The 27,187-nt window shown below is 39.9% G+C and overlaps 3 protein-coding genes across 5 annotated transcripts in view; 2 read left to right on the top strand and 1 right to left on the bottom strand.

The window, feature by feature from the left end:
- Window positions 1-813: 813 nt before the first annotated feature.
- LOC105694435 lies at window positions 814-3,157 on the bottom strand (the record flags this gene model as incomplete). Its single annotated transcript, XM_023432026.1, has 3 exons — window positions 814-1,279; window positions 1,324-2,524; window positions 2,612-3,157. Coding segments are annotated over 3 exons (2,139 nt in total), but the record flags the coding sequence as incomplete, so codon positions are not given.
- Window positions 3,158-4,863: 1,706 nt separating this feature from the next.
- Window positions 4,864-10,566, top strand: LOC105694629 (P protein). Its single transcript, XM_012415493.1, has 16 exons — window positions 4,864-5,137; window positions 5,331-5,484; window positions 5,659-5,797; window positions 6,046-6,118; window positions 6,362-6,537; window positions 6,627-6,730; window positions 6,804-6,963; window positions 7,077-7,148; window positions 7,262-7,393; window positions 7,465-7,719; window positions 7,809-7,943; window positions 8,020-8,214; window positions 8,425-8,658; window positions 8,734-8,992; window positions 9,823-9,916; window positions 9,998-10,566. Exons 1-16 carry the CDS (start codon window positions 5,044-5,046, stop codon window positions 10,083-10,085), a joined length of 2,364 nt encoding a protein of 787 aa, XP_012270916.1. The 5' UTR covers window positions 4,864-5,043; the 3' UTR covers window positions 10,086-10,566.
- Window positions 10,567-19,927: 9,361 nt separating this feature from the next.
- LOC105694506 (scavenger receptor class B member 1) overlaps window positions 19,928-27,187 on the top strand; it is a 37,435-nt gene continuing 30,175 nt past the window's right edge. The window contains exons 1-2 of one of the 3 annotated variants that reach the window (XM_023432028.1): window positions 19,928-20,213; window positions 20,725-20,895. The gene's annotated coding sequence lies outside the window, so the exon portion shown is untranslated. The other 2 variants (XM_023432029.1, XM_012415236.2) reach the window with 2 other exon arrangements.

Here is a 27,187-nt window from a genome sequence, read left to right as displayed (position 1 = left end):
AAAAAATTTATTACGTCGAGATTAACATTTTTCGTTTTTAACGTACGACATTAAAACTACGGGGATTTATTCCTCAACCTAATATTTATTTATCTATTTATTTATTCACCCATTTTAGTTCCCTTTTCACAGAACCGTGAGATACGCTATCGAGTAATTGCGCTAGAATTTCGAGAAAAAAAAAAAATATCCAGCGGAGTTTACCAAATACTCTTAGATTTATGACGTTAAGGTTACTACATGTTATCGCGGAGAGCGACCTTTACATTTGCTTGTAGTCGAAACATGTACATTTTAGTATCTTTTCGGATAGATTGATGACTCTCATTCACACAGAATCGAGTCCTATCTGTTTTGGGCGTTTATTACGTATTTTTAACGAGAATGCTCACTTCTCGCATTTTAATCTCACGTGGGTATATTCGTCGAATTACGTATTCTCTATATGAAAGAACGAGATCGCTAGCACTTCCGGTCTAGTAATATTTTAAATAAAGGTAACTCCACCTGATGGAAATCGTTCGAGGAAAATTTCAACAGCCGATAAGTTCCTGAATAATAGTCACTTAGCGATAGGAATCGTTCGAGGGAATCAATTTACGAATAATAGTTATTTTCAAGAAAACATGATAAAACTGCCTATCAGCTAGTCTAAGCGCTACCACATGATTGATGATAAATTTATAAGTAAAGGTACTCGGTAGAAATAATCTACCAAGCTAATTTTATTAATAAAAATCTTATATGTAACATTACACGTTAAAAATGCTATGCAACGATTATATTATTGTTACACAACGGTGTTTGGTGGGAATGATATAAAGCTATCGTAAAATAAACTTGATATTTATTTTCAGCTCCTACGATTTATTTCATCTTGACGTCATCTAAGATTTGGCTAGGCAGACGATCTCGGTACAGAAAAAGCTGGTACCATCACCGAGACAAGTACATGTCACACATCCGTCTTCCAAAACTGCAAGTGGGTTGCAGATTCGTTGCTGAACATCTCTCTTAGTCCTCTGAGGAGATTTCTCCTTCTCTTCGAGTATCGGAAGACAGTGCTTCAAGGTGCAGTACGCATAAGTGCCTTCCGCAGAACAGATGCAACTGTTGCACTTGTCTTTAAATCTGGAGTTTGGTACGCATTTCTGAACGTCTCTTCTGTATCTAGCCGGAGAATCATCGAAATGTTCTCCATGATGACCATTGTAACCGCCATGTTCATGGTGACCATTGTAACCACCATGTTCATGGTGACCATTGTAACCCCATGTTCATGGTGACCATTGTAACCACCATGTTCATGGTGACCATTGTAACCTCCATGTTCATGGTGACCATTGTAACCACCTTGTTCCTGGTGACCATTGTAGCCACCATGTCCCTGATGCTGATCATGGTCTCCATAATGGTGTCCCTTGTTCTTCGAGTATCCTCCTTTCTGGGGACGGTAATTAGGGTCATTCAAGATCTTATCCTCATTGTAGAAATATTCGCTAGCAGCCAGGAAGTTGGAAACACCCGGGACTTCATTGCCGGAGCACCACATCCTGGTGCAGACTGCAGATTTCCCATCGCTGGAGCAGATGCAGGCGTTGCACTCGGTATTAAAGCTGGAATTGGGTTCACAGGTGACATTTTTACTGTTTATCTCGTCTCTAAGACTCTCCTCCACGTCCCTTCTGTATCTAGCTGGAGCATCGTCCGGATGCCCTCCATGTTCTCCATGCCCATCGTGGTCTCCATCATGATGCCCCTTGTTCTTCGAGTATCCTCCCTTCTGGGGACTGTAATCAGGATCACTCAAGATCTTATCCTCGTCGTAAAGGTATCCTTTAACAGCCAGGAAGCTAGTAACACCCGAACGTTTAGGATTGAAGCACCACTTCTTGGTGCAGGCTGCAGATTTCCCGTCGCTGGAGCAGATGCAGACGTTGCATTTAACATTGAAGGTGCTGTTAGGTTCGCAGGTGATCTTTTCCGTCCTTCCTAAACTCTGATTTTCTTCCAGGTTGCCTGAATCCTCCTGTCTGAGACATGCCATACCCGTGCAGGCAGCATTGGTGCCACGGTCGTTGCAGATGCAGATGTTGCAGTCGTTCTTGAAGGTGGATTTAGGCTGACAATAGACATCGGCCCTCTGCGTCGCAACGGGGCCATCTTCAGATCCTTCAGGATGGGATCCGTCCTTGAAGAAGCGGTGCAGGAGCCCTGACTTTTCCTTCGAGCAGAACCTCTTGGTGCAAGCTGCATGCTTCCCATCGGCAGAACATATGCAAACGTTGCAGTCCTTCTTGAAGCTGCTGTTAGGCTCACAGGTCTCCTCGCTCCTTGTAGTCGCGACAGCCTCTTCGGCGTCGGTCTGGGATCCCGAAGACGAGTCCTGGGACTCATCTTCTTTCTCTGTACACCACATCTTTGTGCAGAAAGCCTTAGTGCCATCTGAATTGCAGATGCAGACGTTGCAGTCCTCTTTGAAGCTGGTGCCAGGTTCGCATTGAACGCTGGCTTCTCTCGCCTTGAAGAGCGGGTATTCGGTACCATTTACCGCTGGTTGCGAGAAATAAGCCTTGGCTCTTAACAATGGGTGCTTCAGCTCCCCTGGAATCTCCTCAGGACACGACATTTTTGTGCAAACTGCATACTGCCCGTCGCTGGAACATCGACAAGCGTTGCAGTCCTTGTTGAAGGCTCTTCCTGGCTCGCAAGTTTCGGCAGCTCTTGTCTTCGCGTTCACAAACCGGTGCAGGATCTCGAAGGACTCTTCGGCGTATTCCTCACCTAGGATGCACTGCATGGAAGTGCATGCCATGTGCGAACCATCGCTAGAACAGAGACACACGTTGCAATTGTCGATCTTGAAGTGCGACTCCGGTTTGCATATTCCGGACCCTCGTTTGTCTCTGTTGGCGTCGTTCCCTTGCCCTTGTAAATTGTAATTGTTGAGGAAAAAGTTGCTCTGGAAGTTCCTGTACCACAGCAAGCTGCAGTGGTATGGGGGACCGAAGGAGAAAATCTTCTCTGCGGTGCAGTCTTCGAGGAAATTCACTGCACCTGATGTTCCTGCTGGACAGTAACATGGCGCGGAGACGCCACTGTTCGGCCAGACAACTCCTGGAAAATTATTAATAATTTTATTAACTCCCCTTAGAAAAGATTAACACTTTCATAGTGTCGCTTGGAATGTGAAATTAAATATGTGCAATGTGAAATTTAAGCCGAGTGAATTAAAATATAAAGATAATTCGAAATAAAATCGCTTAGCAAAGTTTAAGTGTGCATCGTCTGCTTACCATTTGCAACGGCAATTACCGACAAAATCACGATCGCGGAAAACATTTCCGCAAAGCAGTTCTCTCGATGGCTGCCGATCGTCAAATGAATCCTGGTCCCAGGGTACATTTAAATACAGCGGAACAGGTGCTGCTTGTCAAAGTGACAAATCAGCGATGAGTCGGGGGAGCAAGGAGTTAAAAAATTTCCTAAACGTCCTCGATTGTAATGACGATATTGACACTCAAAGAATCCTAATTTGCCAATATTTACATTCATCGGCAATTACATTTGTTCGCCAAGGCGACGTAGTCTTCGAGTCCAACAATGCTTCTGCGAAGTGCAGGATAAGCTATCGTTATCACGCCAAAGTGTAACAATTAGACTCTTGACTTAATTGCTCACTGACGAGTGAAATTGTCAAGATTTTTTAAAAATTTGTTTATAAAAATGTTTAATTGATCCCTTCAGGCGCCACTTTCGTATCGCCTTAAGGTGTAGGGGATCAAGAAACTCGGTAGAGTTTCGAGACAAATACATTTGGAACTCGTAGTGTCGAATGATGAGTGATAAGAAACCTACGCGAATTTTTCCGCTGAGATCTGCGAACTGGAAAACTATTTGACTCGCGTTTCTTTGTTGCTCAGACTGGAAAAATGGCAGAATAAAATATATGCGAACTTGAGAGCTCTTTGACATTCGTTTCTTTGCTTCTCTCAGACTGGAAAAATGGCAGAAAAGTAGAAGTTAGGGAATCACCGACCTCAGCTTTCCTCCGATACTGATTAGCTCCAGTTTGCACATGTGTCCTCGTGATAGAGCTCGATGTGTCACACGTGGCACGATATACCGTCAGAATTGTGTAAATATTATTTTTACAGTGCGCACGTAAGATTTGGCGAGATGACAAAAGTCTGGAACATCGGCGGGCTGTTTGACAAATTGATACGTGGTTCAGCTGGCCCCTTGGAAAAAAAATTAATTTTGACTAATCATGGAAATTCGTTAAAAGATCTAAATAATTCGATTTCATACTTCGATTTGTATGCTGAATTTTGAGCCCGTAATATTTATATGAATAATACGCTCGTCAAATATATTTCTGAAATTGTTATGCATTTTCTGGCCTCTGTAGTTAGATTATTCGGTTTTTTTAAAAATTGCCAATACTTTTGGTATATAATAATTATATGTATATGCGGAAATTTTATACATCATGTGAGACTCATCTACATCATGGAAATTCGTTGAAAGATGTAAATAGTTCGATTTCATACTTCGATTTGTAAGCTGAATTTTGAGCCCGTAATATTTATATGAATAATACGCTCGTCAAATATATTTCTGAAATTGTTATGCATTTTCTGGCCTCTGTAGTTAGGTTATTCGGTTTTTTTAAAAATTGCCAATACTTTTGGTATATAATAATTATATGTATTTGCAGAAATTTTGTACATCATGTGAGACTCATCGTTAGGATAAACTCAGGTTGGAAGATACACAAATAAATTCCCACTTTCCGAAGGAATGTGCGAATTTAAATGTAAATAGTAACTGACCTTCCTTACATTGTCATGAATATCATTTGTCTTGAATCCATTGACTAGTCATATTCCACGCCTCGAAAGAGACCGCTTAATATATCCCTTAAAATTAACGTTTTAAAATCTCCTTCCCATTTTATTCTTAAATAATAATTATAAGTAAGAAATGTGTGGCTAGATCGCCAGCTTTATAAAATTCTTTGAATAATTTGCAAACGAGAATATGTCTTTACACCCAGAGGGAAGCGAAGACGAGACAGTTCTCCTTACTCCAAAATTCCTTCGCAAAGCATCTCGATACAACAGAAGTGCCCAAGGTATATTGTTAAAATATAAAAAAATAAAATTCCTAAGGTTGTTATAAAATGATAAATCTTATTTTATACATTTCGGAATAAATCCATAACATGATGTGATATTTGAAAATACCTATATCTTCTTTAAACACTCATGTAAATTTCTAGATCGATTCTGACGATTTGTGCAATTAGAAATTAACTTTTTTCCAAGCAACACCGTCTTTAATCACCTCGGGAGTGTTTGGTCCTTTTTCTGAGGAAGTCCTGCGAGTTTGGAGCCAACTTCCTGACGCCATTCGTTTAGATCCCAGTTTGGCCGCTTTCCAAAAGGAATATGAAAAAATAGTGGAAAATGACGAGAAAAGGTGAGGCATTTATCAATGATAAAAATGGTCCAGAAATTTTTAATAATCTCGATGCACCGTGTGAACGGCGACGTCTTCGCTAAAAAAGCGATTACCTCGGATTGTTTTGCTTTTAATACCCGATTTTTTTCCCGCAATGGTTTTTTCCTGATAATAGCGTGAATTATTTTCCAGAATTTGTGGACATGGCACTGATGAAGAGGATCCACACGATGCAGGATCGACACACGACCACATTCACGAAGGGAAACAGAAACCTGTGTACCGATACGTCAAATTAATCCTACTCATATGCTGCTGGTTAATATTTACAGTGAGTTCAATAATTCATAATTCCACGTTCCCTTCTCCCTCGAGATGTTGCAGGAAATTAGATTCTCCCGGTTGAGAAAAAATTTCATTCATGAAGTATCGCCGATAAATGCATACAACGTTAGCGGATCCATAGCAAGAAATAATTCCTGAATGGTTTTTGCCGCTTTTACGATTTTTCCTGACGCAGAAAGAAGGACCTCCTGATCCTCTTAAAACGCTCTAACGACATATCGGACCTTTTTGCAGATTATTCTGATGACAAAAAGCGAGAAAGTGGAGGTGATGCGTCAAATGTCCGTACCCAGCAATCAGACAAGAAGTATCCTTTGCAGGTTATTTCGATAAAAAATGAAATTGAAAATTTCAAGGAACTCTGAAAAATATCAGTAAATTTAGCTTAGCTAGTTCGTGGGAATTACGATCTGAAACGTGAATAAGAAACGTCATTCAAATCGGATTGTTAAAGATGGGCGTAAAGTTCGAAAAATCATCCATCAGAAATGTCGGAAAACCGGAGTAATTTTTAAACGGTGTAATAAATCGCCCTTAACAAGTACCGAAGATTACATCTTCACGGAGCCTCTTCAGAGCGACCTGGTGAGCATAACTTTGGAGGGTTCTTTTCTCCCTGTCAATGCAAATCTGTCAAAATACACCCTGACGGTATGGCTGGAGCTCGTGGACGTAGAGAAGAACAATGGCGACGGTACATCATACGAACGTGGCAGATGTCTGAAGGTAAAGTCTGCAAATCAAATTAATTCCAGGAGGATCTCCATCTATTCATGATTTACCGTAAACAAGAGATCCTTGCCGACATTTTGCAGAATATAAGCGAGCCGTGGATCCTGCATCTCTTGCCAGAAGATTTACTGAACATCTTTCCCAATCAGAGACGGCATAATGTCTTCCATCTTGAAGGACTCGAGGAGTAAGTCGTGCATCCTGAGGTTCTCTCATTTCTAGAAACGATGGGCATCTTTTAACCGTCTCATAAATTTCAGGAACTTGCCAGAAAGCGTTGTGGCTATGAATCTGCGGACAAATTTGCTGGCGAGTTTCCCGGTGTCAGTGGGATATGATGTTTCCCCGATAGACACAAAAGATGGCACGGTTTATGGAGCCATTGTCTTATTAGGACTATATGTTCTAATAGTGTTCGAGGTAAAGACACATTTATATGCGATTGGCCTTGGGTTCGGCATGATGGTACATATTAATTTTATCGAAGGAAATAATACTTACCTATTATACGTCTTTCTTATTCTTTTTTTTAGGTCGTCCATAGAGCACTCGCAGCCATGTTGGCGTCGACCATGTCGGTCGCCATTTTGGCAGCTCTGAACGAGGTAATTAATTCCACGCTGGGCTCCATAAAAAAAAGTTTCCTTTTCAATCAATTGAAGTCTAGAAGTGTCAGTTTCATTATCATTCATTAATTTTTATGAATCATTCATTTCAGAGACCTACCATGGGCGAGTTGATTTCCTGGATAGACGTGGATACTCTGCTGCTCTTATTTTCCATGATGGTGCTCGTGGCCATTTTCGCGGAAACTGGGATTTTCGACTACCTTTCCGTGTATGCCTACAAGGTAAATGACTAGTAGGAAAAAATTCTTCCTGCTTAAAGACGCCATTTTGGTGAACGGACGGACGCCTTAAGATTACAGGAGGGAAGCTGTGGCCGTTGGTTAACACTCTTTGTTTCTTCACGGCATTCATATCCTTGTTTCTGGATAACGTAACGACGGTGCTCTTGATGACCCCAGTTACCATCAGATTATGCGAGGTCATGGAATTAAATCCAGTGCCCATCTTGACTGCCATGGTGGTTTACTCGAATATTGGCGGCGCCATTACTCCAATCGGCGACCCACCTAATGTCATTATCGCGTCGAATAAACATGTCATGAATGCAGTGAGTACTTAAAATAATTTCAACTATCCCCCGCACGTCATCGTTAACAAATTATACAAGTATCTTATTTTAATTTCGATTTTTTACAGGGCGTTGATTTCACCACCTTCGTCATCCACATGGGCATAGGAGTGATTCTCGTGCTTTTTGTAGTCTATGCCCAATTGAGATTCATTTTTCGTGACGTATCAGCACTCAGGTTTGACGAGCCTCAAGATGTCCAGGTAACGACGACCTTCAATGAGAATATCTCAATTGCACCCCCCGCGTTACATTTTTATTTTATTTCTCATTTTTTAGGAACTAAGGCACGAAATTGCGATCTGGCAAAGAGCGGCTGCGAGTTTATCGAGTTACAGCAAAGATGAAGGCCTGGTCCGCGAAACTTTGATGAAGAAGGTGCGACGACTACTGTCGGAGCTGAAGAAAAAATTGATAACCGGAAGTGTGGCCTTGGAGAATTATAAGACCACCCTCGAGGAACTTCAAGAAAGGGTGCGTTCTCGAAACTCCTCTTCAACTCCTCACCTGGCTCTGGTTATAAATAAATTCCTGCCGTTTAAATTCTCAAAGAATTATCCTCTATTTTCAAGCGACATATCCAAGAAGTGGCAAACACTAAAAATTGTCAGATCTTTCAATATCGTTAAATTTCACTCCATAAGAAATGTCATTAAAAATGGTTCGCTCATTGTCTTTTCGCAGTATCCGATCAGGGACAAGTGGCTGCTAATAAAGTCTGGATTCACCCTGATTTTCGTCATTACTCTCTTCTTCCTGCACAGCATCCCAAATTTCAACTTGTCATTGGGATGGACTGCTTTATTAGGAGTTATTCTTCTTCTGGTCCTCGCAGACTCCGCTGATCTGGATGGTTTAATGGCGCGAGTCGAATGGAGCACGTTATTGTTCTTCGCAGCTTTGTTTATATTAATGGAGGTAAGTCTCCCCTGCGGTTATCGATAATCAATTAATTAATCGTTATTCACTGATCATTACGTTTTTTTATCACAGGCACTCTCGCGGTTGGGCTTAATCGCCTGGATTGGAAGGCAAACCGAGAAAATCATCTTGTCCGTCGACGAGGACTCTAGATTAGCCGTGGCCATTCTTTTGATTCTTTGGGTTTCCGCCGTGGCTAGTGCTTTCGTTGACAATGTCCCATTGTCTACAATGATGGTCAGGATTGCGACCAATTTGGCGGAAAAGAAGGAACTTGGCCTGCCATTGCAACCTCTGGTTTGGGCTCTCGCCTTTGGTGCTTGCATGGGGGGTAAGGAGCTGAAATAATGGTCGATTTATCAGGAATATTAATTTTACATAGTTTTACAAAATTTCTATCGAATTTTATCCGATGAACAAATTATATCAAATTATATCGAATTTTATCAAATTTTTAAAATGCCTCACTGCAAGGTCTTCTTCATCTTACACTTAGAAAAATTAAAATGGATTAAAAAGGAGCTGAAACAATGGTCGATTTATCAGGAATATTAATTTTACATAATTTACAAAATTTCTATCGAATTTTATCCGATGAAAAGATTATATCAAATTATATCAAATTTTATCGAATTTTTAGAATACCTCACTGCAAGGTCTTCTTCATCTTACACTTAGTAAAATTAAAATGGATTAAAAAGCAGCTGAAATAATGGTCGATTTATCAGGAATATTAATTTTACATAGTTTTACAAAATTTCTATCGAATTTTATCCGATGAACAAATTATATCAAATTATATAAAATTTTATCGAATTTTTAAAATACCTCACTGCAAGGTCTTCTTCATCTTATACTTAATAAAATAAAAATTTGCTGTTATCAACAAAGTAACTGGTTGAATAAAATTAATAATTCATAGCGTTATTCAGTTTTTCTCGGCCGTTACATTAATTATTGTTAAATTTTATGTGTAAAAAAATGGTGGATTGAGAAATTCACTCGGTAGCGTGGAGTGATATTTTCAGAGGGACATGTTAAGGGTGTTAATTCGGGCATTAGTGTTAAGCATAATTGACATTAAGCATTTTTGACTAATCAAAGATGCCGATACCAGCACGACTGGTTATTTGGTTGAATAGACAGATGCAATGTTTACAGGAAATGGAACTCTCATTGGAGCTACTGCCAATGTCGTCTGCGCTGGAGTCGCTGAACAACATGGATACAAATTCACATTTGTGCAGTTCTTTAAGTACGTTCATTAGTTTCTCTTCACAAAGAAAGACGTAAACACTTGGCTGAATGGATTTGACGATTGATTTTATTTTTCCAGAGTTGGATTTCCCGTCATGATTACCAGCACAGCGATTGTGTCGGTGTATCTGATGATCGCTCATGTGGTTTTCGAGTGGAACGGATAAAGGTCGAACAACAGCCTTAACATTTATTTTTTACGGCGACCGTGAATGTCTTATGACGAATTGACGTCGCCATTATCACATGAAAGTCATTCATGTCCGCCAATATACTCCAGCATCTAATTTTAGATGTAAAGGTCCGTTTCATACTTCGCACTTAGCGTTAAAAAATGTCTCCTATCAGTGACCCTTAAGGTGGTATCAAAGTGTCGTCTCGTTTCAAACAAATTACGGCGATGTAAAATCTGGGAATTTTACTTCACAATATATGTAGATTCCAGTATTTAAGAATTATTAAGTGAACGGTATTTAATTTTAATTCGCTATGTTATTATTTGTAGATCGTTCTCACCGGAGCATGTAGTATCTGGGATAATTGATACTATCTTATTTATTTTATTTATTATTTATTCTTCAGTATCTTACTATGTAACATACATGTATATCGGAATATCTTTGCGGTTAATATAAGTCTTCTTTAGTATCTAGAGGTAACTTATCACCTTTCTGGTGACATTTGTCCAGAACTCTGCAATACCGACCTCCGCGAGTACCTGTCTCGTTAACAGGTGGCTCCGCAGGTGAATTATCGCTTCCATGGACGTAAAATCAGGTTACTCGAATTTCTTCCTTCTCTTTATCAATAATGCAGAATAACTTTTTATGTACGTTGATCCCGACAGAGGAGGAATTTTTTATTTCTCCGATTTTTAAAACTCGGAATATAAAAATTAATCTGCTAGCCGGTAACGTTAAATGTGGGGAAAAATTGTTTAATTTTTTTTTTGTAACGTTTCAGACAGGGATTGTTATAGGAGGGCATAATGGAAATCTTTGTGGAATAATAGCAGACGGACTCACGATAAAAAGAGAAACTTCCAGGTCACTCTTTCTTGAGACCTTGTCTTCATAGCGGATCAGCATTACCGGTCATACGTATGTACTTTCGATGTCGCAAATTTCATTGCAGTGAAACTCCTCAATTTACTGAAAATGGAGAAACTCGACTTCCGCTCCAACAATCGGATAAACCCCAGAAATATTCTAGGCAATGGTACTAATCACGCGAAGTGAAAACAGCACGTCCGTACAAATTGGCAAATAATCGTACACGTGAGATAATGTCTAATCTAAACTACTCACGATGTAAATACACTGAGAAAAAAATAATCCATTGTACCAAAGAATTTTTTGACAGCATTAACAGATTTTATGGAGCGAAAAATATATACGCTGCCGAGTTTCTTTACTTGAACGAGGGATTTCTGGCCCTCAGTGATATGAGAAACGCACATTAATAATTAACAACTTGAAAATAATTAACGGATTAAAAAGTGCTGCGGAGTGTGGGAGGATACTTGGTATTCCCTGCGACGTTTAATTAAATTTACAAGTTATGGAAGATGCTGTCATTCATCCTTTCGAGAAGCTCCATGGAATTACCCCAAGTACGCATATGTAATACTCCACATACGATTGGAAAAGTTTTAGTCGAACGAGGTCGACAAGTACACCCGCCCCGTCAAAAGAAAATGCACGCAAGTGCATATCAAGTACAGTAATCGCATGCGGAATCTAGTTTCTGGGGAAAAATGGTATTGCGGCCAAGGTGTACTAACATTCAGCCATCATATCCAACTCTGAGATCGAGATTTATGGAAAATATGGGCCCGGATTAAATAAAAAATCAGTGGAAAAATCTGCACTAACAAGAGAAATAGTCGCGCCTGCAATTACCGTACTTTATGTACTGCTACTTAATCCCTGGTTACGTGTGACAAATAGCAAAAAATGTCCCGAGTGATATTTCACTTTGATTATGTTAATTGGAGCTGTTTATCTAAAAGTCTTTTTTCAAATTACAAATTACAGTGATTTTTTAAACTGTACTTTATGTACTGCTACTTAATCCCTGGTTAAGTGTGACAAATACCAAAAAATGTCCCGAGTGATATTTCACTTTGATTATGTTAATTGGAGCTGTTTATCTAAAAGTCTTTTTTTAAATTACAAATTACAGTGATTTTTTTTTAAGCTGTGTGTATTACATGTATGCGGTTTTTTTATGGTTTGAGGTTTTGTGCGTACGGGAAGGGAATATTTTTCGGTTGGTACTTGCAACAGCACTTTTATGTTCTTTTATGTATTCTAGGTTTGCCTTCCTCTAAGTGCCCGAAGCAATACGTGGATTGCTCGCGGTCGATGTACCGAGTCATCGGCATAACTCATCATTACCTGAATAATCATTCGGTAGGTACTTTCCGTAAAGACCCCAAGCGACATTTCGTAAGCGAAGCTCTCGAATGGCTTTTCTTGTACATGAGTAATCAGCTAGTAGTTCCTTGCTTAGATTTGGATGACACAGCGAGAGAGAAACTAAAAATCATTACCTAAATCCGTGGATAAATTAAGACACCGTAAACACTACTTGACACCAATCCCTGAAATCCCACCATAAACTACCAAACGTTTACTTACGATTTATTCCTGCGCCTAATTACCCTTCACCGTATTTTAAATAAACTAGAATAAACCCGTGCATAATTAATTCCGTGATATCGTAATTAAAATACTACTCCTGAGTAAATTACTTAAAATCGCGTTCTCCTCTTACAGTAATTACATGTCGTCATATTTCGTGGAAAATTAGATCCGGTAATTAGTAGTTCCATTTTTCAGGGATTTTAGTACTTAAGCCTACTCATGAGCCGTTTTTCAAGAATAAGCAGTTTTTAGAGGAAGGGGTATCTTTTGTTCAACTAAAAATTAGATTTTACAGGTAAAGATGTTCGAATCTGGAATCTTCCAGGTGTTTTATGATTTAAAAAGTGTATTAACACACATTTGCATAGGATCGCGCATGTGGGGTCCGCAAAGTATGGTTTTCCTTAGAGTTCGTCTAGTCGTCCTTCGCGGTTTACAACCTGATACGACGAACAATTAATGGCAGACTTGGCATTGTCTCGAGTTCTATTGCGAATCTCCGTAAAAAGATATCAAAGAAAGAGCGGTGGTGCCTAAGGGCGTTAAGGTGCCGAGATCAGGGACATGGTGTCGTCATTTCGTTATTTCAAAGCCATTGCGATGACAGAGATGATCTTGCTGATTTTAAAACAGTCCTACGTCTAAAGACACGAGGAAAGCGCTAAAGAAACGCGTAAATACCATAAAAATGGAAAAACAATGAAAATAATGAGCCGCACAGAAGTTCCAAGATGGCGGCGGGACGCGAAGAAGAAGACGCCGAGAGCTATTCATCGATTCGATCGTATCATTCGGTAATCTGGATCGATTATAATGGTTATGGAAATGATCGAGCCTGGATTTATCCTTGCAGATAACAGGAAACAGGCTTTCGCACGATAATGCGTTTCCTTAAGGAAAATTACGGGAAAACCGTCGCCATGTTTAGCATATTTTTTTCCCCGGAAGAACGAGAAGCTCGCGTTAATAGATATCGTATAATCCGCAACGTATGTGTTTATTTACTCCTTGAGCCTACATAAGAAACGAATGGTATTTCGATGATAAGAATCGAGGGGAAAAAAAATGTCTCGCCATCTTTTCATGGGGTTATGACATGACATGACATTTTAAGCGTTCCCTTAGAAGGCGGTTCGTCAAATGCGCGGCTTCATCCGGGACTCTTCTTCGCACATACTTCTCCAGGAACTGATGAGGTGTTTTCGAACTTTTTGCCGGCTGTAACGTGTGGAATTATTAAACTATTATGGTGTGTAATTACAGGGTGTTATGTAATCGCAAATGCGTACTTGGGAAGAGTCCGCCTCCTAGTGACTTCTTCGAGGCAATCTCTTTAAAAAAAGAAGCCACGCGTTCCTTATTATTGTAAGTAACACTTTTTTCCTGGGCAAAGGAAATATACTTTGCCTACTTTTTGCACTTCGAGCGTAATAACACGGAGATGTAGTACTTTCTGAACAAAAACATATTACCTTAGTACGTTGTTACAATTTTGTGGATTTACGTCGGAAAATAAATACACTTACGTCTCTTTTATATTAAATTGTTATAAAATTGTCCTTTTTTTTTGAGGTCTGGTTGACGCGAAAGTGAGGTTAGGACCGGTAACTTCTTTTAATGGCTGAAGAGGTGAGTGGATTAATAATGTTCTTCGCCGTTAGAACAAGAAAACCAGGGTACTTCAGTCTGAGCTCCTTTTTTCGAGAATCTTTCCTTAAACCATATTCTTAATACATATATGCCTCCCACAAAGCGGTAGGTATGTAAAACACATCTTGTAAATTACATCCTAACCTAGCACGTACGCGCTCACCCAGTGCGTGTACGTCAGTTTGCATTAAATATGAAGGAAAAAAGTGAACGTGGATGCCACCGGCGGTAAGAAATAAGTCTTTAACAATTCTCGGAACATTAAACTGACGATAGATCGGTAAAAATGCCGAGCAGAAATGGGTTTTTCTGGCCATTTCTTATCGCCCTGGGTTACGTCGGAACAACTTCAGTTACTATATCATGTTTCTGCGTTTCTTGACACCTCCTCATTAAATCCTCGAGATCGGTTCATGAAAATATCTATTACCTCTTTTCGATCCAGCACATAAATTTGAATTCATTTTCAGGATTAACAATCGAGACATTTTCCGCCGTTTGTTCGTTAACAGCGAGCATGGCGAGTGTTCGAGTCCCCTCGGTACATCTTTTTTTTTTTGTCAAGACTTATTGAATTAAAATTAACGATAAATATTAAAATATTCAGAAAAATGTTTATCTACGTGAATCAGAAGTATTGAGCTTCGTGCATTTATTCTGGAAGTAATTAAACGACTTCAGATTTCCTATAATCATCAAGTGTTCCATTATGCAGAGGAAAATCCATAAGAACGAAAACCGAGAACATTAATCGAAGGAAGTCCACCTTGAAGTGTACATAGACAAAAGTTACGAGTCTCGTGAGATATTTATATGATCTCGAGAATACCATCTAAAGTCGATCGATTGAAAAGTACTTGTATCAGTGATTGCATTCTTTTTTATTAAGGAGTTAACCTTTGTGCAACATAACCGCTCGGAAAACCGTTAAAGTAACAGGAAATGGAATTACGATCGTAAAACGAGGAATATTAAAAGTGCGATATTCTAATAGATAAACTTGACCTGAGATCATATAATAGGCTATAGAAAAAAGAAATAATTCTAGATCATTCAATTTGTTTTTCTTTTCTATCTTTTAATAGCACGGAAATTGACTGTTTACAGTTAAATCGCACAGCTACGTGACCATAGTCACATCGACAAGCTGACCTTCCGAAGGTATGATTATACTGAAATAATTAAGATTCAGAAATGCTATCTTGCGGGAAAATCTCTAGAACATACTACTTCCTTGAACGCCAAAAACGGAGATTTTGTCCGCCTCGTTCAAGAAATGGGAAACAAAATATTCTACTATAAAACCATTTTAAGGATTTTTCCCGTAACACGGTTTATTATTGCTCATTTATTTATTATTACTAATATATCCTGAATTAAACGAGTTTTGTTTACTTTTACTGAAACTTCTTTTGGCGTATTTGATCGCAGGATATTTTTGTAGCATCGCATATTTCTATTGATCTTTAGTTAAAAGAATCTCTGTCTATCGTGTTTCTTTTTCTTATCGCCATGTTTACAGGAACCGCGATAATAACATCATCATTTATCAAACCCGATGACAGCATTGATATTATTTTCACGTCTGGAGAGTAACAAAGCGAAGGTTGGAGATCGGTCATAGAAGCCGAAAAAATGATTGGTCATGTTGTCTTGTATTTATTATTTCGCACGCGGCAGATAATTCTCGTGGATTATTTTCAGGTGAGTTACAAAGGGAGATATGTCTTCTTTTTTTTAGAAATATTGAAAGGAATGGGGAGGTATTGTTAAACAGCTAATTATAGCTAATGTGAGCTGTAAGCACATATTAGCTTAGGCGGCGGAGAGCATGCGTGAAATCCTTCCAACCACTCGTTAAAGTCTCCCCGTTTTTCTTACAACTGGTCAATGTCGCGAGATTTCTTCTCGCCCACTTGCGGAATTTCCTCCGCGTAAACGGCGAAGAAATAGATGATTATGAAACGATTCCAACAGTTAAGAGACGCTCTTCGCGTCCGCCATCTTTCTTTTTCTTCGCGTCGCCCTTCGACGCGAGAAAGATTTCGACGGGCGACAAGAAAAGGGAATGAAATATTTAATTCTTAGCGTGGATGTTCACATAAATTATAAAATGCATTATTTATCGAATGCATTCTTAGGAGTAGGTTTATTATCTCCTTATAAAAGATGCGTTGGTTTTTTTTTTCTTTCATTATAAAAATACTGGAATCAATAACTGCCTACTGTCATCGTGTTTTCAGCCACTCGTAGGTTTCTACATACACGTCACAGTTATTTCCAACAGTAAATAACACGATGAGTGTAAACATGACAGATATGCATAATACCTTGGAAAATGATCGCGTGAAGCGTGATGATGATCTTATTTATTCGCGTTTAATTGAAACTATTATTGCCGCTTATGAAAATGTCTATGGCGTCGTTTATGGCGCTATTTTTCTCGATCGACCAGATTTATGGCATCCATCTAACGTCACGTCATTGACGAATATTGCTAAGAATATTAACTTTCCAATTAACTTCTTACGGGCGATTGTACTTGGCGCAAGACTCATGTAATTTCGAGGCTTCTTAAAATAAGAGGAAACGCATCTTCGAGGATGCAATTATCACCTTTGAGCTCGAAGAGTCGAATCCGAAGAATTTCATGTCATAAATACCCAAAATGACAAATGAATAAATCGATTCCTGTTATCGAGCTATATTTACAATCGAGTAAAAATTTCCTCAATATGTAAAAAATTTGAATGATGAGCAAAGTTGTTGAGAAGAAAAATTGACGTTGTTGATTTAATAACTTGGTCGCATATTTATTTCAGTCGATTAACGTTTTTTCTCTCGGGGTAATCACCTGAATGTTTTTAAAACAAATTAAACTTCGCTTTTAAAATAAGTTTCGGTGAGATGCCGACAAATTTTGGGGTCTTAGAATTTTCCGAGGAACATGAGATTAATTTTATAACGTAGCTGTGCATCATGGGGAATTTTAATCTCATGAATAACGAGGGCGAGAAGAGCCATTAACGTGTAGGGTCATCTCTTGGCCATCTTGGACATAAAGAAGGCTCGATCGAGTCTTCCCATTCTTATTTCAGAACCGCTTTAACGAAATACCGGTCACCATTGACGTCACAGGTCCGACAAAAAGATTCACCCCGAGCAAGGAATTCATTGACGCGATTTAATACAAGGATACGAATGGCTCTGTAGTGCGTACATACACTTTTTATATTCTGTCTCTACATTGTTTATGAACAACACCTCGGTAAACTGTAGCAAAACACATGAGACAAATCCAGAGGCCTTGCTTTGAAATGAAATTAAAAATTGTGACTAAATTTCATACAGTGGAAAAAAATATGGTATATTTTAATGTACAATATTTTTTGGAAGTATGATCATCAAGATGAGATTTTCACGAATCAATTTAAATGAAAAAAAATTCGAACTTGGGATGTGACGCGACAAATGGGGTAAATCATTTTCTTTTAGATATCGTATTTTGACGTGAGCGTGTAAAATCCTGTTTTTGGGGAGTTTTTAAATCCCCGGGGGTAAATATTGATAATCCGTCTTGCTACATCGAATAAACTAGGCGGTGCATAATTTATTCCAGAGATTTTGTTCTTTTCTTCTAGACGTACATACGTAATTCGGCGTTAAAAGCACGTAAAAAGGTGTCTAGGTCCCAAAGACTGTGTGCACTTTTTACGCGACATATAATTCCTTGGACAAATGTAATTAATATAAAAGTCTCGGTAACATCTTCCGAATTCTAAACCGTGCCTTTTGAAAAACCAGCTATTCCGAAATTCTGACGAATTCCGTCACTTTGCACATTCGTTTTCTTTTTTTTTTTTCATACAACACATCGAGTAAGGATAATTTAAGATTAAAGTTAATGCAATGAATTTTGCAATTTTTCGTTAAATTCACGAGATATGAATTTGTTGAAAAATCAAAAGAGGTTCATATTAATCGTAAAAATGGCAGCCTTGGCCACAATATCGTTTGTCAAGAGAGAACATACAGTTAATCCTTGACAAGAAAGGCATTAATCCTTTCCTTGCGGTACAATTGGCACTTAAAGCCGTAAAAAATCGTTTAAAAAAGTGCCTTATTCGAATCTGCTGATTTGAGGGGGCACTTCCCCTTAAGCATGGGAACGGGCTTTATATACGTATGTACTTGAACAAATATTGACATCGATCCTTCAATTCCTGTAACCAATAATTTGCATCAAGGAAGTAGTTAGAAGTGTATGTCAAGGCGTACGTAGGTACAGGTCTTGCTGAACGACACGTGCGTCATAAATCGGCGTCTTCAAATTCGGTGTTACGAATTTTATTTACCTTTCCAGTAGAACCGTAAAACGATTCCGCGATAACGTTTCTTCTCTATCTGGAAATGAAAGGGACAAAACATCATACATTTTCCCGGCATATATAACGATTACCGCGAAGACTCGCTCGATGTCGTGACTCTTGTTTAAGCAAGAAACACTTTTCGCGCAAGAAATATATGACGCCAATGAACTTGTTCGAGACATGTCTCTTGACAACAACGAAATGTCGAGTTAACATCGATCGCCTCTACGCAATCGATTGCGCGATAAATTGTTCCTGATATTGTAAACAATTCATTTCGAGCGACGACACTTTCTCACTACGCAATAGGTTGCAACGTTAGCATGATTTCTAAACAACTCGTGACAAAAGTTACATTTTTAAGGTGATACAAAAGATTCATTATAAATATATATTAAACGTCAGAACATTCATAAAACATTTCTCCAATGTGTATGCGCCGAATCGATGGAAACTTCAGCATGCTTAATGAAATTTCATTAATAATACAATTTTTTTTTGTATTTCTCCCAGACTAGAAACAAGAACGTACATTTCTTGTTTAATGAAATTTCATGAGCACCACGCTCTTTCTTAGGGCTTTCATAATCACATGCTGAAATTTCGAATGATTCGATGAAACTCAGTATATATGTATGATATACGTAGATGACCATTTCATATCACCTTAAGGGTGTTATAATATTCCGTAAAAAATTTCTGGAAAATCCCCTAGGGGTGGAAAACTCATCGTTGAGCGAGTTTTTAATCTCTCCCTGTCTCCGCGTTCTCATCAGCTTTTGTATCTCTTTTTTGGCCCTGATAACGCTATCGGTGCAGCGGAAGAGATGCAACGGAGTGTCGTCGATGCAACCGGGGTGTTATAATATTCCGTCAAAAATTTCTGGAAAATCCCCTAGGGGTGAAAAACTCGTAATTGAGCGAGTTTTTAATCTCTCCCTGTCCCCGCGATCTCATCAACTTTTGTATCTCTTTTTTGGCCCTGATAACGCTATCGGTGCAGCAGAAGAGATGCAATGGAGTGTCGTCGATGCAACCGGGGTGTTATAATATTCCGTAAAAAATTTCTGGAAAATCCCCTAGGGGTGGAAAACTCGTCATTGAGCAAGTTTTTAATTTCTCCCTGTCTCCGCGTTCTCATCAGCTTTTGTATCTCTTTTTTGGCCCTGATAACGCTATCGGTGCAGCGGAAGAGATGCAACGGAGTGTCGTCGATGCAACCGAAGCCCCGTTGACTTCCACCTCCGGTGTCACCTGGGCACGTACACGAGTGACCAGTGGTCGACGTGTGTGAGATAGGTTTTTCATCTGCGGCTGACGCAGATGCGGCCTAAGGATCACAGACTCTTATACGTGGGACAGAGCGGAGGCGAGCTTCATTTGCACGCACCCTTTCGCGAGCCGAACAGTGCGACTCGCCATTGAAATTCCCCGCCTTTCGAATTTTCTCTCCGACCTGTGAACTCCCCTAAGGAGTCCTCAGTCCTATACTCGATTTCACGTAGTGTCACGGGGTTTGCGAATTTTCGTGCGCGAGTTTTCCATTTTTTCTGATTTTTTTCTCAAATTTTTCCGTTCGAGGAACTTTGTGGAGCGAATCTGCAAGTTTACCGACTCCTCGCTCCAGGTAAGAATTCTCGCCTAGAGGGAATAATTAGAATTCGCCAGTGATGGAATTCGGGAACAATGGGAAATAAAGTGGAGATTTGGTTATCAGTGATCAGCGTTTATGAATTGTCGTAACGGTAATAAATTGTATTTCGGACGCGTGAATGGCGAACGTGGAGGAGAAATTGTTAATAATTCTTAGTTCAGAGGAAGAATTTTATTTATCGTTACGAGATCGACGTTTAGTTTTCTAGGATGTGGCTTAATGTGGAGGAAGGGAAATTCTAGTAAGACCATTTTTTGTATTTCGGCCGTATGAATGGCGAACTGGGAGTTTCTTGGGCCTTCCAAAGTACACGTGGAATTCCTGATTTTTGGAGGAGATAAGTCGAATAAAATTAGCGTTTTACTTTGCATAGTGGTTTATGTCGGGTCTGCGAGACTCGGAATACTCGTTCTGGGGGAATTACCGTAGAAGAGTCACCTTTGTACTTTCGCCAAATTACGATTAGTGAATTCCTCGGTTTCAGGGAAGCCGCCTCGACTCACGAAAAAGTGGAATGAAAGTGAATTAATAATCTAGGAACTAGATTAACCGGAACATCGGACGTCGCTTAAAATTCTACCTAATCATGTGAAAGTGCAGTTCCGTAGAAAAGTGGAGCAACAACGAGCCGGAGAGGTCAACAGCGAAGAGCAGGGTGAGTTCCATTTTTAAAACCCTCTTACATATTTATTTTGCAATTTTCTCATTACACCATTAACTGCCACATCATCGCTTTACGCATTCGACATGGTTCCCAATTTTTTTTATTTCATTACAACGTTTAATCCCCTGAAAACGAAGGGCATTAAATCCAATTAAAAATATCTGCACGAAGTAAGGCGCGGTTATAAAATTAAAATGGCACATGAGTACCTTCAAACTTCACATGGGATTACAAAATAAACATTTTGTCGAGCTGATTAAGCGTTCAAGAATTCCCGGGAAATCTCGATTACTGCCGGGTGAAATAAATTACAGAAATGAATTACACGGCTTTGCTCGGTACTCGGCCTAAACCGTTCTTTCCTGGTCATAAATGTATGTAGAGCAAGATCATGAATAACATGTTGAGCGTTTTAAAATAGTATGAGTAGACACGTGGCCAAATGTGAACTTTACTTTCTCGGTAAAAAGAAAATTATACTACCTGGCCGCAATTTGTACAGGAGATAATTGTCTTGTTTATCGCACACAAGAGGGAAAGCTGAAATTTCTCAATAGAACGATTCGTCGGGGACGGATTTCATTTTCTACTTGATTTCCAAAAAAAAAAAGGAAAAGAGAGAATAAGGAATAGGGATCGCGAAACCGCGAAATCGCGAACACGAGGGGTCATTTCGAAGGCGAATCGCGGTAATTGCAACGTATCTCGTCGATCTGGAGCAAGTGCATATCGTGCCGGATATTGGCCAACCTCTAATGCAACTCGCTGAAGTAGTGGAGTCACTAATTTTTTTACCCTTGGTCACAAGCTAGAAATTGTACACTGGACTATTTGCAGACCTTGCGTTTCCTCGATGGCGTGGAACGCCGCTCGAGTTCGGCAAAGGCGCTTCCGATTTCCGTTTTGCCCGTGAGAAAAAAATTAATAAGCATATACAGACGGACTTTCAGCATTTTAATTATGCGCGACGAACATTACGAATTTCTTCCGATGAACATGTTCAATATAAATCGGCCGCGGCGAAGTATGAACGGCAAGATTGTTGAAAATAGTGTCGAGCCTGTTGAAAATGCAGAAAAAAATCGGCGTCGCTGAATTTTCGGAATTTCGAGGAACCGCGAAAAGAAGTCTTGGAAAATGTCACTTTCTCGGATGTACACCTTGACATCCTCGACTTCTCTTCTCTTGGAATCGGGCAAAGAAAAATTTGCCCGTGAGAATAAATTAATAAGCATATACAGACGGACTTTCAGCATTTTAATTATGCGCGACGAACATTACGAACTTCTTCCGATGAACATTTTCAATATAAATTGGCCTGTTGAAAATTCCGGAAAAAATCGACGTCGCTGAATTTTCGGAATTTCGAGGAACCGCGAAAAGAAGTCTTGGAAAATGTCACTTTCTCGGATGTACACCTTGACATCCTCGACTTCTCTTCTCTTGGAATCGGGCAAAGAAAAATTGCACAATTGCGTCTCCGGCAAGGAAGAGTGGCAGCCTCAGAAGACCGTTGACCACGATTTACAAATTCCAGAGACGGTACGTGACACTCCCATGGATTCCTTCAATTTTTCCGCCACGAACCCGTGGAATAATCCGCAATGACGAATTTATGAAAATAAGCCGAGTCCAAAAAAAACGACCGATTTGTCAGGATTTCCGGGATTTCGCGATTTTGCATCCTCGATTTTTCAATTCGCTTTAATAAACGATAATGACGTCCGCCATTTTGATTTCCTAGATGCTCGACCCTGGAAACCTGGGATTTAATCACTGAAATAAAAAATAACAAGTCGGGTGTCGGTCAAAGTGGTCGAAAACTGCGCAAAAAAAGGACTCGAGGTAAAAAACATCCCGAATGGGCCGCGCGGGATTTTTGACAATGATTGACAGAGACAAGCGATCTATCCTCTAAATTATCTGACAAAGGAAAGATTGAGGGAAGTAACGGGAAATTATATTGAACTTTTCGAGGCCGAATCGTTTTCTTCGAATCGACTCTCCTAAATTGTCCGTGAACTCTGCTAATGATTGATAACCTAGCTGCGAAAAAAATATGTAAAACGCGGAAGCGCGTCAGAATGAAAAAAAAAAGAAAAAGAAATGTGCAAATCGAATCACCGATTTATCGATTTATTCGAGAGATTTCTCTTTTAGGGGTAGAAGTGATAGTAAGAAAGTAGAACCGAATTAGGATCTATTAGATTCCCATTTGAGGAGAAAAAAGGATGGCCGCCATAAAAGAGTGATCCATTTAGTAAAATCACCGAATCTCCAAACGCCTACATATTTTTTGTTTATTTTTTAAAACCCACTTACAATTAGAAAAATCCCCTTATCTCCGATTAATTTCCGGTAAAATCACCGAATCTCCAAACGCCTACATTTTTTTTGTATTTTTTAAAACCCACTTACAATTAGAAAAATCCCCTTATCTCCGATTAATTTCCGGTAAAATCACCGAATCTCCAAACGCCTACATTTTTTTTTATTTTTTAAAACCCACTTACAATTAGAAAAATCGATTTATCTCCGAATAATTTCCCCCGAAATTGGTGGAAAAAGGAAATAGTCGCGTCCACTTGGTTCCCGAAAAGCCCTGCTCGAAGGAGAGCGTCCGTAGATCCCATCCGAGCTCCCGTGGACGGCGGGTTGACCATTCCCTACCACTCGGGCACGGTGAGTAGCACACTCGCCGCCGCACCGTGGACCACTGCACCTCCGATTCACTATCTCTCGTTCATTGCGCGGTCGTACACCCGGAGCGAGCTCCTCGAAACCGTGGTCCACGTCGGTGCTAATTTCCCCCAAAATTCTGCCATCGGGATTAAAAGTCATCGAAAGAAATTATCGATTTGAAACCGCCGAAATAAAAAAAAAGAAAAAGTTCCGAACAAGAAGCATCTAATAAAATTGCCGATTAAAAACCATCTAATAAAATCGCCGATTAAGAATCGCCGACAACAATACCCGCGATTGAGAAACCTCAGATGAAAAGTTTTCGCGAGTGAGAAGACACCGAAAACGAATCGGCGTCTAAGAAACGCCGATTCCGCGATTGAGAGAAATCGAGAAGAAAAAAAGAAGGAATCTCGCGAGTGAAGAGCGCCGATAAAAGATTCTGCGACTGAAAAAACCCGGAAATTCGTAAATTCGATCCGAAAAACGCAGGAGAATAATTATACCTCGCAGGTGAAGAGCACCGAAAGAAATCTTGGATACAGGACGCGGAAAGAATCCCGCGACTGATAAAAAGCCGGAAAAAATAATACCGCGGTCGTGAACCTCGTCGAAGTGACCGATAAAACCCGGGGGGATCGGAGGGGCATAAAAAGAGGGAAAAGTGCATCGGGCCCCTTTCTTGGGTAATTTGTAATCGTGCCCCGAAGATACCGTTCGAGGTAGTGGGCGATAAGAGAAGAAATGGGTCCCAAGGGCGAAGAACTGTGAAGAGGAAGAAGCAAAATATAGAAGAGGAGAAAGGATATTAAAAAAGAGCGAAAAGATACGTTATGACCACGTGGGAGGAGGGAGGAGAGAAATCCATCCTAACTTTATCGAGGACTCCAGACGATGAAGTCACTGGGAGTTTTGGAAACGGATAAAGATGGAGGTGGACGGTCCCTGATTAAAAATCACAACGGAGGAGATTTCCCCCCGAGAGTAGGTCGGTTTATCGAGAAAACGAGGGGAACGATGCTGCATCTCGGGCCCACCGACCAGCGGCACTCGTAATTGCGACTGCAATGTCCATTTTCAAATTTACCCGTCCGGATATTTTTATATCACGCGGAAGTTAACGCGTTAAAGGATTAATTGTAATCCGGGAAAATTCCGCGGTTCTTTGTTGTCGGATTATTTTTATTAATGTCTTAAAATGTGGCGGAAGCGTCCCGGGCTGAGTCGGCGTAAGGAAAAGCGGGAAAACGAGGAAGAGGACTGCAAAAAGTCGGCCACGAGGACTAAGCCGGGTCGACGGGATCAATCGAGTCCTTTGAATCGATCCGATCATCGCAAGTAGGAATCGCAATCGCAGGATGTGTGGAAGATGGACGTTTACTAGAGAAACTCGACTCTCCGTGTCTTCGTCGAAGCCGTCGCCGGTTACGTAAAGACGGATTGGATTTTACTTGGCAGTTAATGAACCCGGTTGCATGCTTGCAGAAGTATCCCTTGGATATTACGTAAGTGCACACATGGATAATTTCTCTTGTGCGGTGAGATATCGAGAGCGACTCCGGGAGAGCTCGATGCAGGGTCAGGCACCACGAGGTGCATCGCTGCACTTGCGCGGTCTCTAAGGACGCGTCTCGATTAAATTAATTAATTAAATAGTTCCTTAAAATTAAATAATTCCTGAAATAAAAAGGAGAGCGCAAAAGAAAAAGATTAACATCGAAAATAATTAGGCGTCCCTGACCGGTAATTTATAATTAGATATCGCGAACTGATGAACGATTTTCTTCGGCTTGATGTATTGTTTCTTGTCCGGCAGATTGATAAACAAGAAGTGCATATGACCCCCGATAATGCTGCGATGCCCTGCGATTAAAATATTAACATACCGATGATAGTGTGGCGTAAACTATTGCGCATTAATTGTTAATTGCTCGCAGGGATTTATATGCACTTAGCAGAGGTCGGGACAATTGCTCGATAACAACTGTTTTCCATAAACCGATTATTTTATATTTTTTCCAGCATTGCAAAAAGGAGTACAGCGTCATTTACACGCAAATTTACTCCCTGTAGATAAAGCCGTGATCATTAACGCGACCCGAATGTAAAGAAAATGAATAAATAACCGCAAGCACCATATAAATTATCATGTAATTATTGCAGCAATTTATCGCCCGCTTTCTTCTTTTATGCGATATTTTTCGTGGAATCTTCCGAATATATTACGTTTTTCCCCGAATTTTGAAAATTCAGGGAAGTGTAATTCTCGCGCAGATTTATTCCCTGCGGCGATATTGCCATTCATTAATTCGGAAAAATCGTTAAACAATTACTGCAAGCATTGTAATAATTATAGAGGTTCTTAGTATCGACGAGTCATTGGGGAAATTTATTGTTGGCTCGGTCATTATAAAAATCCTCATTAAAAAATGCGATAAAACGATGAATCTTCCAAGATCTTCCGGAACTCGTTTGTTTCCGCTCTCGATCACGAGTGCATCGCGATTAGGTGCATAAAGTGCATCGAGAAATCATCCGATGACCGAGTCTTGCAAGGAAATTTCCATACGTCACACTTCACAAAAAGATCGATCACGTGGAGGGAAATGTTCCGTTTTTACTGGCGTGACATTAGCATGTAAACATTGCAATAACAAGACGCGCCTGAAACAAAGAAATTAATAATTGTGAATATCACGATCGTAACCATTTCATCGAGGTGTTCATGATCATAACAATTTCATTGCGATGATCGTTATTGTGATCATCGTTCATCGTTTCTCGTCCACCGCAGGATTTTCTCTAGCGGCGAAAATGTGCATCCCGTTTCTGGAGAAATGCTCTTGAACGGCATCATTTTATAAATATTGCGTTCCACTTACGATCCTCGATTACCTCGATTACTTGTCCGCCTTTCGCCGCAAGACTCGTGTACGTCGGCCCAGTTAGCAAGTTGTAATCATTGCTCCTAACTGCCCCGATTCACTGCAGTACTTCTGAAAAAAATAGAAAACGGACGTACTTAATAAAATTCATTTCAACTCCTAACACTGCAAACGACGTAACCGATATTATTAAACAATGACAATATAAATATTGGAGCGTCGAAATAAGATTATTAATTAAAAGCACAACTGGAAAGACTGACTTTCGTTGATGCAAAATGGCGGCGCAGAGTTTACCGCGCGCGATGGAAATTCATAGGATGACGCGGACTCGAAAGAAAATAAAAAACGCACGTGCTTGTAAAATTAATCTCAACTATAATACTGCAAATGACGTGATATATATTATCAGGAAATGTATGTATACAAATTGGAACGTCGAAATGAGATTATTAATTAAAAGCGCAACTGGAAAGACTGACTTTCGTTGACTCAAAATGGCGGCGCAGAGTTTACTGCGCGCGGTAAACCCGAGTTGCTTCGCATTGCCAATTCGATTACGACTAACGGGACGAGACGATGGTGGAACGCCGCTCGTTGGTTCTACCAAGGAAGAAACCCGGGGAAATTTCACGGTCTTATGTCTTCTCGGTGCAAATTGATTTCCGACTCGTGGCATGACGCACCGAGAAATCGAAGCTAACGGGCTTATCATT

The sequence above is a fragment of the Orussus abietinus genome, unplaced genomic scaffold (assembly GCF_000612105.2).
Source record: "Orussus abietinus isolate OABI.00-Male unplaced genomic scaffold, Oabi_2.0 scaffold209, whole genome shotgun sequence".
In the NCBI taxonomy this organism is placed as follows: domain Eukaryota; kingdom Metazoa; phylum Arthropoda; class Insecta; order Hymenoptera; family Orussidae; genus Orussus; species Orussus abietinus.
The sequence above is the reverse complement of the archived record's forward strand: the minus strand, read 5'-3'. Positions and strand labels throughout refer to the sequence as shown.

Coding starts and splice junctions, on each gene's coding strand:
- LOC105694629 (XM_012415493.1), top strand. CDS start 5,044: ATGTCTTTACACCCAGAGGGAAGCGAAGACGAGACAGTTCTCCTTACT. Junction 6,731..6,803: donor CATCTTGAAGGACTCGAGGA/GTAAGTCGTGCA, acceptor CATAAATTTCAG/GAACTTGCCAGAAAGCGTTG. Junction 7,394..7,464: donor TTTCCGTGTATGCCTACAAG/GTAAATGACTAG, acceptor GGACGCCTTAAG/ATTACAGGAGGGAAGCTGTG.